Below are 18,039 nucleotides of genomic sequence, written 5' to 3'. Positions count from 1 at the left end.
TCATGGGCCAGGACCCTATTTTGATAGGTGCTATACAAACCTAAAACACAAAGACAGACCCTGCCCCAGGAGCTTACATTTAAATAGACAAGACCGATGCAGGGTAGGGGGAAAGGGATAACACACGAGTGGAGTGAATAATGTGATGGCAGCAAATGTCATGTTAGTTCCATGATTTTTTGGGGATGTGTGGGGAGTTAGTTCAGAGGGGATCAGCTGAAGGGAAGGGGATTAGGGGGGCTAAGAAGTGGAGAAGAGGGTAAAAAGAGTGCTGCTGAGGCAACGAGGCTATGAGGGAGGGAGAGGGTTGGAGCAAACAGCTAATCAGCACATGCCAGAGAGAGTCCACCCAAAACTGTAGAGAGTTTTCTGAAAGTCCAGCAGTCCCTGCTTTGGCTTTTCTGCCTTGGCCAGGGTCCATGTCACAAAAACCACCATCTCCATTGGCATTATTGATGGCAGATTGTGCAGAAATGACAGACTGAACTGGCATTGAGAGTGAAAAAACAGTTCACCCTAGAAGTGGGTCCTCCATGTCCAGATGGAAGCACATCAGTGGAGCGTGTTGGGAAGCTTGCTCTGCCACTGCTCATGCTGTCCCTGGTCTTTGGATGAATGCAGGGCTGACATTCTCAGAGCTGTTAATCCAGCATTTTGACAAATGTGGAAATTCACTTTAAAATTAAAAAAGAAAATGAGATACAGCCTTGAATGTTCAAACCTACATAAAAGTTGTCTGATTGTCAGAGGTGCTGAGAACCCCAAACTCCCTTTCATTTACATGGGACTTATGGACACTCTGTAGCTCTCAGAATCAGGGCATTTAGTTTTGTGCTTAAATGTGAATTTAGGTGCCTAACTTTAGGCAGCAGATTTTGAAAACTGGCCCATCTCTCTTTACCCACTCATCTAGTAGTACGAGTATAAAGGTCTCCGAAACCAGAAATCCTTTTTTCCTTCTTGAAACTTAGACAGCTCAACTGAGTGTTTTTTAATCTTCTAATTTTGAACAAAGTTGCTTGTATGGTTTTTTCCAGCCCAGAATGAATTTTAAATCCCTGGAAATAGGTTTTAATGATAAAGATGCTGACAGAATCATAGTGGATTGATACAATGTCTCACAAGTTACAGTTACTGTTTGTGCTACAGATCTCAACTGTCTGAGAATTCATCAGACACAAAAGACGACCTATTGGAACCAGGATCAACAGACCAATTGGAACATGATATCAGCAAAAATCCAGAAGCCAGCTTACCCTCCCTTTGTCTCAAGCAAGTGTTTCCAAAGTATGCCAAACAGTTCAACTATCTGCGACTGGTGGACAGAATGGCTGCATTGTTTATCCGATTCCTTGGAGTAAAAGGGACAATGAAGTTGGGACCAACAGGTTTCAGAACATTTATAAGGTTAGTAGTAAAGGATTTAAGATCTCCCAGACCTATCCAATAGCACTGCTAGTCTTGTGTTTATGTGATAGAATAGTTAAGACCAGAGAAAACATTTTCCCCCAAATCCTGCTGAACAACTGCACACCCTTCTGTATTTTCCTTCTTGTCATTGCTGATTACTGAAATAAATACATGTGCATAATACAAAAGTTTTCTTCTTTTATAATCAGTCTATTGCTCTGATTCCTTTAGTGATCGCTTCATCCAGTATTAGAGAACACACTTGTTTGCATGGTAGTGGACTGTGGTGGCCCAAGCGTGGGATTGGGGGACACCCTACCTGAATTCTTGTTAATAGGAACAAGAAGAGAGTTCCCATTTTTTGCAGTTTGTCTTGGTATTTAACAAGAAAAGAAAAGGAAATGGCTAATAGGTGACATTGCCATTGGCAGCTGTAGAAACTGTCATTCCTTAAATTGAGGATTGTCTCTTTAAAGGAACAAGTAGCTTGAGCAGAAGGTCTCAAAAATAAAATCTTGGGTATTTTTTTCATACCAGTATCCTTTGATGTAAATGAGGGAAGAAGAAATTGCTCAAATATTATGAACAGAATTGTTACTGAGTGGAATGTTTTTCAAAATTTAGCATTCAGTATCAAAAGCTCTTCAAAATGAAAGGACACTCTGGTAATCTTTCTGTGTTTATCTTCCTTTGGCATTGGATACAGCTGAGTTTCCGAAGCTATTTGGCCGGTGAATTTAGTGTTTTGTAGTTGCTAACAAGCCTCTCTCTGTAGGCACTTTTGGTTTTAAATTCTGCCTCATTATAAATGAATATTTTGATCATATTTCCTTCTCTGAAAATGCAGTAGATATAATCTGCAGGAGCAATATAGTTGCACTATATTCTGGCAACACGGATACTCTAACTTGTACCTCCCAAAACAGAACAGAGTGGGGAAATAAACATAATATACTCTACCTTAATTCGTTTTCACAGTGTCCATCTCTTGAAATGTGCTACATGAGTCAGCAGTTTATTGAGTGAATTATGCTAATATCTGGCAAGCCCCATATTTTTTTTCTTCTGGTAAAATGGGGAATATCTAAGTGTATTTATCTCACCTACATCACTGTCTCACTATGCGCATAAGAACAGTGTACGTCAGCATTTATTAAGTACCCTTTTTATGCACCTGGATGATGGTGTACTTGCTGTCTGTGACAGTGGCATGAGCTGTCGTGAAAACTGTTGTGATGCCACAAACTGAGGATTATCCGTTTGGCTGGGGAACAAGCTGGAAGAGCAGAAGGACTCTAGTTTTGTATGACTGGCTTCCTAAAATAGTTAAACAGGAATCTAGAATTTATTCGTAGAGCTTAGTTTAGTTTATTTTTTTAAAGCCCCCATTTTGCTTTAACTTGTTCCCTCTTGCTCCATTTTCCAGCTCTTCAATATGCATGTTTGAGCAACTGAGACTCCCTTATACTTGGATGGAGCAGGTGTGAGAAGGTTGGAGGGAATCTAGAGTACAAGGGGGTGTTCAGAGTAAGGGAGTCTGTTACACCTCCTGGTGCTGACGTTGACGTGTCCTCTCACCCTTTTGGGAAACTCCTGCCTGCTGTTTTGAAGAATTAAGCTCCAAATAAAATGATTGTGTACCTGCCTGTGCTGCTTTGAAAACATCCAGCTAAATGTCGGTCTGGATCTTTGCTTATACAAACGGAAGTTCTGAAGTGGTTAGGCTTGTCACTCAATTCAGCTGGCATTGTGGATTGAATCTGTTGGGGACAGACATTATTGAAGAGTTATTTTTTCCTCCCATATTTGTATGTGGAAAAGTAAGTTCTGGAACATTGTAGCAAACATAATTCAGATATCACAAATGAGGAAAGTAATAGCATTGGAGACAAAGGTAATTTCCTTTTACAATACTTGTTATTTAGATACGTGTTTAGCTTTTTTAGAAAGGTAATAGATCCTTAAAAGAAGATGGGCATAGACTGACCTGTGGTCCAAAGCTTTATTCAGTAGGAACACTTGGGCCTTTATTCCACTGCCAGTTGATGGTCTCTAACAAATGTTAGTATTTTTCATAGTCCAGATCTACTTGTTTAATTTCTAGTAAACCAGAGGAATGTGAGTATGTTTGGATTGAGACATTGTGAAGATGAGATATTGAAGAAGGGTGATTTCCCTAGCTGTGGGTGCATACCCTGCTGTTCCCAGCCAGGAGGGAGGCTTTCCAAATGCTGCTCACTGCTACACTGTGCACTAATGATTTGCATCAGGAAATTGCAACTTGCATTGGCAAGGAATTCAATTTATTTTTTCATATACTTTTATTTTGTCATTTTCATTGTTTTTTAATGGCTGTACATGTTCCATTTATGGTACACATATCCCATTTTCTGTCTTTCATTGACTATGACAAAATAAATAAGCAGCAGGAGCAAATGCACTCTTAAAATACAGAGATCCTCTTTCCATGCAGATGCCCTTAGCAGTCAAGAATGAATAAAAACAAATAGAGTTATATAGATAGAAAAGACTGTGGGGCATCTGCCCCATCCACAGGCCAGTGCAGGATTGTTCACTACAGTGTGCTTTTTACTGTTGAATAAAGCCTTGATTTAGATACCTTGGTGACGAGCATAGTATAAACGTTTCACTATAAATGACGGATAGATATTCTTCTGAAAGATTATTCCATAATTCATCTTCTTCTTCTTCTCCTTGTCCTTGAATGTTGAACTTGCAAAGCCATTTTGCAGCAGCCTCACTGGCGAAGTACAGAGCCCTCAGACCACCATCAAATCTTGTCAGAGGACATTCGTCAGTGATGTGTGATAGTGTCTGCCTTTGGCATGTGGGATCGTCTCATTGGCCATAGGCGTGAAGGCTAGTTGCACGCTGACCTGGCCCATTCAAAATCAGTTCAGAAAGATCGAGGAGTGATGTGGCAAATCAAAGCCAGGTACAAACATGGTTGGGGTCAGTTATTAAGAGAATGGTTTCTGACTTTAGCTGCAGACCATTCTTCATGCCACATAGACATCGCAGAGAAATCTGGGCAGGGCAAGTGGGCCCACAATGGGTGCCTAACATACCTCACTGCAAGAATGTCTTCCTTCATGTTCTCTGGTGACTCTTCAATTCAGCTCTAATATCAGTAAAATCTAGATTTTTCTCAGAGTTATCCAGTCTCTGTGCCCTTCTTCCAAGAATCCTCTAGTAAATTTATAAAAGATTCTGTTCTTGTTGCCCATGTCAGAGCATTTGCTAGATTCCTTTCCTCAAGAATGAAATGGAAGGTATATCAGTGTGTGTGTAATGAGCAGGTGGTTACAAACTGTCCTCACAAGTTGTAGCCAATGAGAGCTTTACCTTCTTTCGGTGGGTTCAGTTTGTTCACAAAAGGAACTCAAAATGAAATACTATGAAATACAGCCTAAGCCCTTGCTTGGCTGCACCTAGGGTACCTAGAACAGCTCAACCCACACTCTAGATCTCCTTTACCTCTAAAGAACCATTACCATCTCTCTTATAGCTAAGTGGGTTAAAAAGCTACTTGGAAGTGCGAAACAGCAAAACACGTAATATTTTTCAGCAGAAATATCTTGCAGGATCAATCTCTTAGATACTCCGTGTAGCTTTATACAGGCATTTCAAATGGATCAGTGAGTATCATTCAGTGGTAGACTCATAATAATAATAACTCCAGGAGGGTAGAACATAAGAGTGGCCATACTGGGTCAAACCAAAGGTCCATCTAGCCGAGTATCCAGTCTTCCGACAGTGGCCAATGCCAGGTGCCCCAGAGGGAATGAACAGAACAGGGAATCATCAAGTGATCCATCCCTGTCGCCCATTCCCAGCTTCTGGCAAACAGAGGCTAGGGACAACATCCCTGCCCATCCTGGCTAATAGCCATTGATGGACCTATCCTCCATGAACTCATCTAGTTCTTTTTTGAACCCTGTTATAGTCTTGGCCTTCACAACATCCTCTGGCAAGGAGTTCCACAGTTGACTGTGCGTTGTGAGAAACAAAACTTCCTTTTGTTTGTTTTAAAGCGGGGGGGGGCAAACTTTTTAGCCTGAGGGCCACTGAGTATGGAAATTGTATGGCGGGCCATGAATGCTCCCGAAATTGGGGTAGGGGGTGAGGGCTCCGGCTGGGGGTGCAGGCTCTGGGGTGGGGCCAGAAATGAGGTGTTCAGGATGTGGGAGGGGGCTCCAGGCTGGGACATGGGGTTGGAGTGCAGGAGGGGGTGAGGGTTCTGGCTGGGGATGCAGGCTCTGGGGTAGGCTGGGGATGAGTGGTTTGGGCTGCAGGAGGGTGTTCCAGGCTGGGACCAAGGGATTCGGAGGCTGGGAGGGGGATCACGGCTGGGGCAGGGGGTTGGGGTACGGGGGGGGGGGCGGGTCAGGTGTGCAGGCTCCAGATGGCGCTTACCTCAAGCTGCTCCCGGACACAGTGCCATGTCCTACACGGAGGCACGGCCAGGCGTCTCTGTATGCCGCCCAGTCTTCAGGCACTGCCCCTGCAGCTCCCATTGGCCGCAGCTCCCGTTGGCCACAGTTCCCGGCCTATGGGAACTATGGGAGGGGAGGGAGGGCAGCTTGGGGCGGGAGCAGTGTGCGGAGCCCCCTGGCTGCCCCTACACGTAGGAACCAGAGTGGAGACATGCTGCTGCTTCCTGGAGCTGCGCGGAAAGCCCCTGATCCCGCTCCCCGACTGGAGCGCCGGAGCAGGGCAAGCCCCTGACCCTGCTCCCCGGCGGGAACTTGAGGGCCAGATTAAAAGGCCGTAGTTTGCCCACCCCTCTTTTAAAGGGTAGCAGGTCGTAACAATTGGTCAAGCCATATTTTTGATGAGAAATAGTAAGTGGATTTTTTGGTTATCTCTTGCAAAACCCCCAGCTGATCGAAAAACATATATAGCAGCTTGTTAATCTTGTTGTTTTCAGGATATTGATATGAAGTTGAACACATTGAACATTCAGAACATACTTAGAGGTGTGGCAGGATCCACAACACTGGATCTGCTGACAGCTAGACCCTATCAGAGCTGGTGTCCGAGCGCTCTGAGCAAATGGGAAGGCTGGTTGTATACGTGATGTTATAAGTGAGACCATACAGGACTTTCTCTGTTATAGGCCATGTATATTTAATGAGTGCTAATTTGATTGATATCTGCAGCAAGCTAGGTGGCCATGGCTTTCAGTTGAGCTCTGTGTGCCTTCATAGTTGCCCATCTGGTCTGGATAAACCCTTTATCCCAGTTCCCTTCCCACAATTTGGCTAACTTTGGAAGTAATCAGACTTTTTCTTTCTTTATTTGGTTTATATTTAACAGGAACTGCAAGCTGAGTAACAGCAATTTTTCAATGGCTTCCGTGGATATTCTGTACATCGATATCACAAGAAGATGGAATAGTATGGGACTAGACCAAAGAGAATCAGGTAATTCCATTCTATATTGGGAGAGTGTGTAAGTTTCTGTTTCTAGATAGATTTTGTCTTTATAAATGCACATCCAGCTTCCACTAATATTTGTGGGAACAGTGCCTCTGCATCTGACTGCAGAATTTGGCCCATTAGTTCTATACTAGCTTCCCTTCATGTGTGTAGGGTAGGTCACCCTTGTTTTCAGGTCCTCATTGGACTTGGGTTTCACAAAGCCTCTTCTTTGTGCTTGCAATTTTGCAAGTGTAATTTTGGTTTTTGGAGGTGCATTTACTATCATCTGCACCTGCAAACTCATCTGGTGTTTGACGGCATTTTGCCTTCAGCCTTGCACTGAATTCAAGGCACTTACCAATCACCTGTTAATGCACACGCTGAAGTGCCTTACATTTATGTTCACATAAGTAGATGCTGTGATGCCTCATCCAGGTCCACCAAATCCATAGTATCCTTAATAACACTCCCAGTGAGGTCTCCATTCCAGCATAACTTGGTGCACCCTGCATTCAGACAGTAATTTACACAGCTAATAAAACAGACATCAATTCAAGAGCTCCAAACAGATATGTCTAGCTGCTTTGTTGGTGAATTCTGCTCCCCAACTGGGTTATTTTTGGTAAAATCCAAGTACTGCATTCATTTACTTTTCAGATAGTAGGTTCTACCCTACAGCTCTTCATTCTCTGTCCTTGGCTTTGTGATGAGCAAGGGATGTATGATGCGTTGTAGCAGGAACTTACACTACAACTCAGCTGTTAAATTGGCTCCAAATTTAAATGATATCAAAAAGCTTGGTTTTTTTTTTTTTTCAAAAGAGAAATTCATTAAATAACAAAATTCACTGGAGCAGCAAGGGTAGGTGTTCCTATCAAGGTACTGCAGATGGCAGCTAAGTTACTACAGCTTTGTTGGCAATAGAGAGTGAGGCTTAAATCTGAACCTTTGAGGGTAAGTATTCATCTTAATTATCATTTTAAGGGCTAAGAGTTCTCATGTTTTAAATGAGTTCTGAAATTTTGCTGCTGGATTAAGCAAAGAAGAAGAGAATAGAAAAAGAAACCCCATCTCTAATGCTGAATATGTGTGGTAGCAGAAACATGCCTTTTTTGATTACATTATTAAATAGGGAAATTGATCAGTAGTAGCAGAAGGAAGCTGTTTTTCATGTTTATTGCTTCAAACTAGCATTACCATCTGGCCCATTGTTAATTCTGGATTAGTTTTTCATGTTTTGTTTGCGTCTTAAATTACTGTGTATAAGCAAAATCTGTCCAGTCTACTCGTGTAGTTGTGCTAGCACAGATTGTTGGTTTGTTTATCAGTGTTTCTCTGTGTTTTGCTGACCAGAACAAGGAGATGGGGGAGAGATTTATTTTCTGTACACTCCAGCTAGCAACATCCTCCTCCTCTCTGGCTTCCCTCACGCCTCCATTTCCCTCTCTGGCCCACACAAAATGCAGATCATCTTTTGACTCCCCCTCTACCGCCTACCCAGGTTCCAGCTTCTTGTCTTAATTCTGTCTCTTCCTACTTAACCAATCTGTTCTCTTCTTGTGTTGCTGCCTCATCCTCTGGGCTCTGTTGGTTATGCCAGCCTCAGTTGCCACGTGTCTGCTCTGCTCACCACTGCCGTCACACTTCCCCAGGTGACACCCTTTATGCATGACAATGATCAGTTACACTGCTACCCTCTCCTGTGTCATATCCCTTCTCAAGACCCACTTCTGCCATGATGTCTTCAAGAAATCAGCAAACGTTTAGTGGCTAGGCTGAGGGCAGCTGGGGAAAGTCCTGATTTATCTATATAGTTAGAAAACTAGCACCTCCCCAACAAGTGTCCCTAAAAAGATATCCATTTGATTGGCTCCCTCACTCCCCTTCCTGTGTTTCTTGTCTGCTTAAATGTCAGCTGCTTGGGGCAGGGGGAGTTACTGTCTGTGAGCATGTCCAGTGTCCAGTACCGTGAGCCCTCCCAGTCCTGACTGGAAGCTTGGGGAGCTGCCGCTTTATTAAATAATAAGAATATTTGTTTAGTCTCTTCACATTGTTCTGGCTGGGCCTTAAGGGCTAATTCAGTTCTCATGGAAGCAGATGCTACTTACTGAAGACTGTGGAGATGCAATTGCTTATAATGGTTCCGAGTTTAGTCCTAAAGCTGTGAGGGCTTGATAATGCAGGAGAATGATAATGGGATATGGAACCTTTCACTTCTAAGGTACTAATGGGGTTTAGCCCTTCAAAGTAGGGGATTTCGTGGTACATGATTGTAATTAAGATGGACCATTCAGTCTTTCCCAGTCTACTCCATCTTGACAAGCTTGCATTGGACTGTGTGTGGATAAATAGGACTAGAGGTCAAACTATTCCAAAGTGACTAGTGATTTTGGGTGCCCAATTTGAGACCTAGAGTGGATTCTCAGGACACTGGGGAAATCTGGCCCCTCTTGGGTGTCTCAGGTTGGACACCCAAAAATCATTAGTCTCTCTTGACCGTCTTGGCCAGTCTGGTACTTTTCCCAACTAATGCCCTGTCATCTTCTTTTCTTTACTTGTGCTTTAGCAGTGAGGATTTTGTTCCTTGCTCTGCAGAATTCCCTTATCTAAAGCAGAGTATTATTACTATGTATTACTCTTATTAAACATTTATACTGTGATAGTGCCTAGAAGCCCCCAACAGGATTGGAGCCTGATAGTGTTATGTGCTGTATAATCTCCTATAAAGTCATAATCCCTGTCCCAAAAAGCTTGTGATCTAAGAATACAGTTCCCCTCAGCTTTGCAGGGGCAGAAAAGTTGGACCTAAAATATTTATACTAGATTGCTACCTTTATTCCCACTAGTATCAGCTTTATACTTTGTCTTACTCTACATACCAACCACATATAGTAGACTAGTTTTTGGTATATCTCACAAGTCTCTTTTGAAGCTCTAAAGGGGCCTCTTTATGCGTTCATAGAATTTCCAATAAGCTTAATGAAACTTATGTGCACACAACAAGGGAAGAATAAACTCCTTATGTCTGATACTTGTCTGAATGAAGATAAACCTGCATGGAGGGGAGCCAGAGCTAAACAGTCTCCCACCTAGGACCCATAAAGGAAGCAAGAGTGTTAAAAGGCAAATTAAAACCCGCACATTTAGAAAACGATGACATTTATTTTAAAAATGACTTTTTTCTCTATTAGAGTTTTAATATGTACTCGGGACCCTGATGAAACTGAACAATAGGTAGCTCTAAATAGCTTCTCTGCTGCTTGTGAGCCAATCTTATTGTCATTTTTATTAAAAATGTGAAAGGCTTGGGTTTATAATATCCTCATGTAACTTTTGTATTAGGAAGTGGAAATGTGAATGACGGTATTGTCAACCAAAGGGGTTTGGGACCCCTAACTGCACATAGGCAAATAAAGCAAACAAATTTTGTGAAACTAGCCATGCCAAGGCAGTTATTAGATGTAAGCTCTCCTCATCAGTCATGTTCCAGGGTTTGTGGTATATCTGCAGTGTCTGCTGAGAAGCAAAAGTGCAGAGCACCTGGGGGACGTCTGCCCATTGGGTTTTGTACCTCAGGGAGCTCGCAGAGTAGGCAGCCTCGAAGGGCAGTGGGCTAAAGACAGTTAGGATGTAAGCCGCAGCATAAATTCCGCATCAAGTACAAACTAATCCTGAAATGGATGTAAATGGCAAAGCAGAACAACTTGTATCAGCCTAGTGAGTGTGAATGCATCCGATGAAGTGAGCTGTAGCTCACGAAAGCTTATGCTCAAATAAATTTGTTAGTCTCTAAGGTGCCACAAGTACTCCTTTTCTTTTTGTAGAATTACTGAGACTCTCATTCAAAGTGGTGGGAGGGTGTTGACACTCTACACTCTACATAAAAAGAAAAGGAGTACTTGTGGCACCTTAGAGACTAACCAGTTTATTTGAGCATGAGCTTTCGTGAGCTACAGCTCACTTCATCGGATGCATAGCATATCGTGGAAACTGCAGAAGAAGGTCTTCTGCAGTTTCCACGATAGGCTATGCATCCGATGAAGTGAGCTGTAGCTCACGAAAGCTCATGCTCAAATAAACTGGTTAGTCTCTAAGGTGCCACAAGTACTCCTTTTCTTTTTACGAATACAGACTAACACGGCTGTTACTCTGAAACCTACACTCTACATAATTTCCTTCTCCCCCTTTGCCTTCATGCCTTCTGCTATTCTGCCCTAGTGCATGGAAAGCCCTTCCTCATTTTGATCTCTTCTACAGACCCACTTCTTCCATGAGGTCCATATGGCACACACAGAAAAGGACTGGATCAAGAGATAAACCGTACACTCCTTCCTCTGCCTCTCCCAGGGCCTCTTATCTTTCTGTGTCTTGTCTTGTAGTCTGTAGGGCCTTGGTTACAGCAACAGTCTTGATGCTTGTGTTTTGTAGAATGCTAACCTCAGTGTCAAATAACAGCAATAAAATGGAGCAGGGAGCCAATTTTATCGTATTCTCTCCCCCGAGTTGGTTGTTTTGCTACAACCATCCCCCTGCCTGGAATTCTGACTAGTTGTGCATACCCACCAAATACCATCAGTCAGAGTTAGGCTGCTTTGTCATTAAAACCCACTTTAGAACTTCTTTACATCCAACTTGTGATTTTAAACCACATTTTAAATAAGTTCCCAATTTGGCTGAGAAACTTCGTGAGAATTGCATCTGTTTCCATGGCCCGATGACTTTCCAGACGCAATCCACTAGAGTCGGCTTTAGAGGAAGAGGGATTAGTAGGGCCACTCTAGGCTGAAGAAATGGAAGAGCTTGTCATAACAAAATATTTACAGGTTCCCACTTCCCAGTGAGAGATGAGAAAGCACTAATCCAAGAGAGAGAGTGCGATGAGAGAAGAGCTCAAGTGTGGAGTGGAGTTTGCCAGGGCATTCTGCCACTTAGACTTCACCTTCTGATGAACAGTCTCTGTCAGGCAAATTAGAAATTGCTCACCTGGAATTTTTGTTTAAATAAAAAATATGGCAGCTGAAAGGGAGTCAGAACAACCCCAGGGCAAAGGCTGCAAATAGGATGTTTCCGAAAGAACAACGCTGAACCCCTTGAATCCAAAAGCCAAATGAAAAATGTTTGTTAGGGTACGAGGGTTTATTCCTGGCTTCATCACTGATTTGCTGTGTGACCTTTGGCAAGTCACTTAGCCTCTCCGTACCACAGTCTAGTGGTCTGTAAAATGAGAGTATTAATATTTACCTTCCACACAGTGGGCGTGTGAAGTTTAATCCTTTGCTTAACTCATTAAAAGAAATCTACCAGAGTTTAATGTCCAGATTTCACCTGCCCTTTGTCTGTTGCTATATTTTCTGTTTTCTTAGTTTGCAAGCTTTTTGGGACAGGCACTGTGTCTTCTCTGGTGTTTGTAAATCACCCATACAATAGGGCCCTCGTCCTGATGAGGGCAGTATAAATAATGAATAACAATGATAGGTTTGAGGGTCTCCAATGAAAGGTACAGAGTCTGATGCCAGCTGGGGCAGGAGTCAATACAAACTCCATTTCTCAAGCTCAAAGACTTTCTGTATAAGCTGTCCCATAGAATTCTTTTCAGAGTGGTAGCCAGTGTTAGTCTGTATCAGCAAAAAGAACGAGGAGTACTTGTGGCACCTTAAAGACTAACAAATTTATTTGGGCATAAGCTTTCATGAGCTAAAACCCACTTCATCAGATGCATGGAGTGGAAAATACAGTAGGAAGATATATATAGATATATATATACACAGAGAACATGAAAAGATGGGGGTTGCCTTACCAACTCTAACGAGACAAATCAATTGTCACTTTAATTAAATCAATTAAAGTGATAGTTGATTTCTCATTAGAGTTGGTAAGGCAACCCCCATCTTTTCATGTTCTCAGTGTGTATATATCTATATCTATATATATCTATATCTTCCTACTGTATTTTCCAGTCTATGCATCTGATGAAGTAGGTTTTAGCCCAGGAAAGCTTATGCCCAAATAAATTTGTTAGACTCTAAGGTGCCACAAGTCCTCCTCGTTCTTTTTATAGAATTCTTTGAAAGACATATATTCTAAATAGTGGTATATTAACATGCTCAGTATACTATTCACCTGATGCTTTTTGTGACTTTATACGTAGATCTTAAAAGTGGTTTCATCTCCCCTAAACAAAAGTCTCCAATACACCACACAGATGTCTGCAGTATAAATCATATTGTTTAGTCTTAAAAACGGGCCATTGTATTTAGCTGACTTGTGCCTATTCTAAGGGTTGCTATGTGTTTATTCCCTCTGCTTATATAATGGTGTTTTTGTTACTTCCTTTCAAAGGAAAACAAGCTAACTGAAATCTCAGCATTTTCCTCTTTCCTGAGTATGGCACTTATCTTTTGCTCCCACTAAAGGGTAGACTTTCTTTTATGTAATTACTTTTTTCCCCATGGTGAGCAATGGTAATAATAGATTTGAGTACACATTGATAACCCCTGGGACTAGAGTTGAGTGCACACACATAAATCATTGGGTTGACTTTGGTTTTAACATTTTCTATTTTTAAGCATAGAGGAGGGTTTTTTCCTCAAAAATCTTTGCAAAATTAGTTTTCCAAATTAATTAATTTACAATTTTGTACTTAATGCTCAGCAAATTACTGCTGCACCATTAAATGACTTTGCAATATCGGACAGTGGAGATGCTATTACGATGGCTGCATTTTCTGCTATTTAACGCAAATTGCATTACATATTTTCCTGAGGTCACCAAAGAAAATGATTTGTTTATGAGAAGGTTTGGCTACTAGAGATAGACAGTAGTTTTCTTCCATTAATTTTTGTCTGGATTAAGCTCTGTAAAATAGGAAACAAAGCTGCTTGCTCTTGTGTACCTTCAAAATATTATTATTATTATCATGAGCATTTATATGGCACCCATCACCTTGGCATCTGAGCATGAGGCTCAAATGGAGAAAATCAAGGGATCCCCTGCTGTCGACTGTCTTCCTCTTATGCTGATATTAAAATAGCCAGCCCAACACTTTGCACTACAGCCAATTGTAATACTCAGCCATAACTGAAAGCCACATGATGCCATTTTGGGACTTCACAGTACAGTTCTGTTGCCTGCCTCAAATCCCTGTGCATGGGTGGAGGAGGGCAATGTATAAAGAGATGCTGCATATACATAGTGTGGGAGGGGAGTGTATGCAGAATTGCTGCTCATTGGATTTGCCATCTAGGTGCTATATGAAGAAAGGAATGGCATATTTAATTAGTCACAGAGTGGATTCTAAATTATCAAAAGCTTTGCTATATCATGGAGGCCAACCTCATGTAAATGATTACGCTATAGAGTCTTATTTTCTGCAACTATTGCTTTGTGGCAGTAAGGTGGGTGTTATATTGATACCTCTCTGGGAAAACACATCTGTGATTACTTTACTTGTATAATCAGCAGATTAATAAGTATATAATGTGCTGTAATTTGCTGGTAGTATTCACAGTGCGGGACACAAACTTGCACAGATAAGAGCATCTTACAACATGGAATTAATATATTAATCGGTCAGGCCCCAGTTCAGGAAAGTATCCATATTCAGAAATGTTACTTAAACACTTGCTTGACTTAAGCACGGACTGAGTCTTAAGTCTCTTTCTTGAGACTTCGCTTTGTGTGCTGTACAATATGGCAGGACAATATTAAGGTAATGAATCATTTAATTTAGCTAGCCTTTAAATGTATGGTTTAGTGTTACAAACTCATTATTTGAAGGTATTGTAGTCTAGTATATATGTAATGTGCCTGAGGTATGTTTACTAATCATTCTTTTAAATATGTCCCATAGGTACCTTATAATTGGATTAAAGCCATGCTATGAAATCTTAGGTCAAGATCAGGACACTATTGTAACTTTTTAAGGCAGACTTTGATTCATTGGATTTTTTTTTTTTTACTATTACATTTCATTGAGATTGTGTTAAGAACCTGTTAGCAAATCTTGATTCATTCACGGGGTAGAAGTCGATGTTTATGTAAAAGCCTTTGGGACCTATTTTACATCTCTGCAAAATCCATTGATTTCAGTAAACACTTAACATTCAGTCTATTACTGTCTGATAAAATAGTTACAGTACTTTTACATTTGCAGTTAACACTCTTTAAATAGAAATATCTAAGATCACTTTACCTGTTAACGGTCTTGCCACCCTTTTTTATTAGTGGGAGACAAGGTTTGCCTTCCTCAATAAATAAAGAATGCCGCAAAATATGTTTCCGTAACTAACAAATCACTTCTGCGTAATACATTTTAAAAACGTTTCATGAGCAGTCAATCGTATTCTACACAGCCAAAGTTCCATGAGACAATCACAACGAACGACGAGTTGATGCTGTGACATCTTCAGCTAAATTAGCAATACTCTAGGCAATGTGTGTCTGTATTCTGGTGAAATATAAATTACATTGTTTAATGGGAGTCTAGGCTGACCTTTTGGTCTGGACTAGCCTCAGTTTGCTAATCACCATTCTTAGTGAGCTGGCTTGTCTGTCATTTAATGAAATGAAGAAAGCATACTTCTGTCTGATAGATAGTTTCACTAGCCTGCTTTAGTGGATAATGATCTCCATACTTGCTCCGTTCACATGTGTAAACCTGAGACACACTAATTTGTCAAGATAGAGTTCAGAGGTGATTTTCTTGTTGCAGTAATGGCTTAAATATATCAAGTGTTATAACTTAAACTCTAAAATTGCTATCACAGTCCAATGAGAAAATAAGGCTATATGTTTCTGACAGCTGCTTAGTTGCTTTTGTGAAATAAGTCTGGTGTTTTTTACTGGACAGCTGTCCCCATCTCAAAAAATACCATTGCCACTGTTGGCAGCTATAGCTGTAAAACTAGGGATGGAATCAGGTTTCAGAGAGGTAGCCATGTTAGTCTGTATCAGCAAAAATAACGTGGAGTTCTTGGGGCACCTCTAAGGACTTCTCGTTATTTTTATGGATGGAATGACCATAGAGACCTAATGCCTTCCCAGTGACAAAGGTGGTGTTTCAAGGTGAGAATTAAGTCACAGTGGGGTGTTTGAGGGAACCTTGCATCGCCACTGTCTGTTGTACAGCACTTGCTCTATGAATCAGAAAGGAAGGATCCGTGGTTTGGAACTAGCCTAGGTCTTGGGAGACCCAGATTCACTCCCGACTCTGCCACGGACTCCATTTGTGACTTGGGTAAGTCACTTCCCCACCCTGTGCCTTAGTTCCCGTCCGAACCAGGGAGATAATAGCACTGCCATGTCTCACAGGGGGGTTGTGATGAGGATAAATACACTAAGGATGTGAGGCACTTTGAACTCTACTGATGAAAAGCACAATATCAGTTAGGTGGTATTAGTTTAGACTCAAATGCTCGCTTTATAATAAACTAAAGAGCTGTCAGGCTAGTATCTTTCAACTAAGACCTAAACCTAGTGTACTTAGAACAACAAAACCAACACCCCCAATCGAAAACAAACAACCCCTCTCCACACACACACATATCTAGTCATTCTAATTATACACCTACCCATGTGCATGTACTTTTTCTTTTTTTTAAGGAACAAACCGGTGGAATAATAAAAAATCACTCCAGCTGAGAATTCCCTTCCATAATTTATCAGTATTTTATTTCTACAAAATGGCTCTTATCTCTCTCCTACATAAACACCAAGTGTCTCAATGATACACAATGGTAATTTGCTAGAATGTGGCCAGATATCACACCTGTAAAAATACTTAGATCCTGCTGAAGATCTAAAAATGCTTCACAGACTGTAATGAAACCTGCACCCTTAGACAAGTATTATTTTACCTAGTTTATCAGAAGATAAACTATACTATATATTAGCCTTATATATAACAGATGACATACACATCAGGCACATGGGGGAATATATAAAATATATTGCTCAAAGGAGTGATAGAGGGAACAAATGTAGTCTTAATATCAGAGGGGAAAATTGAATGTATATTGAAAATAAGATAGTAGTCATCAGATGTTTAATAATGTCTGAATCGCTGCACTGTACTTGGTATAGCTACATTAGGAACCCCCTTATTTTTACAATGACAAAACAGTAATGAGGTTTCCAGGTGCTCAAAGTACTGTCTCTGCAGAGGGAGGGTGGTGGTGTTTCTACAGAGAGGAATCATACAGAAAATGTGCAGACTTCCCCTTAGAATTTCACTGTGGGACCGAGTCTTTTATTTGAGATGAGTTGACCGAACTGTATTAGCAACAGAATCACAGGCAGGTGAACTGTCAAGCCCAGCATTTCAGCATCCGAGACTTACCAGATTTGTTTAGGGTTACAGTGAACCAGAAATTTTCTGGGAAAAATAAAAATGGAATGTGATATATCTGTACATAATAATCTTCCTGAGCGATCTGTGGCAATTTGGCTTTGAATTTGGCCCACTTCCAACTGTAAATCACACCATAGCTGTTTCTGTTATTGTAAAACAGCAGCTTTTACCTTTTCCCATTAAATACTCCGCATGAGTGTCACTTCTGGGGGGAAATGTGTATGCTAGCGAATCGGCCCTTTCCCCACATGATAGCTCCCCATGACTGATAAAATAATGTACTGAGCTGGCAGCTGCTGCGTTCAGATAACGCAACAATTTCTTTCCAAGCTGTTTTACCACGGAGCTTGTAAGTGACCCCAATTGCCGTCTTAGTTAAGAGAAATTATACTTCAGACTGGAACGGTAATTTTTAAAAAGATGCTTTTTCTTGCAACATCAATTAAACCTAAATTGAGTTTTAAAAAAACCCCTCAGCATCTTATCTTAAAATAATCCCCTTAAGTGTGTGCTCTAACTGGGTGAGACAGTTAAGATGCAAACCAGATATGACAGCTCCTCCTTGTTGCTGACATTCTACAAAGGTACAGTGGTGCATAGGTCCTTAATTAAGAATTAAATAGGGTATTACGGCAAGGTTCCAAAATGCAGGAATTAGCATTATGTGCTGCTACCCTTTCCCATGGCCATTGTAACATGCTGTTAATGTGATACAATCAGAGGACACCTTAGAAGTCCTGGTTCTGCAGTGTCTGGCTTCTCTACGGGTTGTTTGCGGGGAATCAGAGAAGCTGAACTTTGCAGAGGAATCTTTGCCATTGCTCTGCTTTCCCTTAT

General features: G+C 41.3%; 1 protein-coding gene across 3 annotated transcripts in view; it reads left to right on the top strand.

Annotated features, from left to right (window-relative positions):
* Window positions 1-18,039, top strand: part of TTLL11 (tubulin tyrosine ligase like 11) — a 116,412-nt gene that overhangs the window by 93,232 nt on the left and 5,141 nt on the right. For all 3 annotated transcript variants that reach the window (XM_043530125.1, XM_027823510.3, XM_043530126.1), the window contains 2 exons: window positions 1,150-1,407; window positions 6,751-6,857. In XM_043530125.1, coding sequence (XP_043386060.1) covers window positions 1,150-1,407; window positions 6,751-6,857 — 365 coding nt within the window. The remainder of the gene's footprint in view (window positions 1-1,149; window positions 1,408-6,750; window positions 6,858-18,039) is intronic.

Source organism: Chelonia mydas, chromosome 16 (assembly GCF_015237465.2).
Source record: "Chelonia mydas isolate rCheMyd1 chromosome 16, rCheMyd1.pri.v2, whole genome shotgun sequence".
Lineage (NCBI taxonomy): Eukaryota > Metazoa > Chordata > Testudines > Cheloniidae > Chelonia > Chelonia mydas.
The sequence above is the reverse complement of the archived record's forward strand: the minus strand, read 5'-3'. Positions and strand labels throughout refer to the sequence as shown.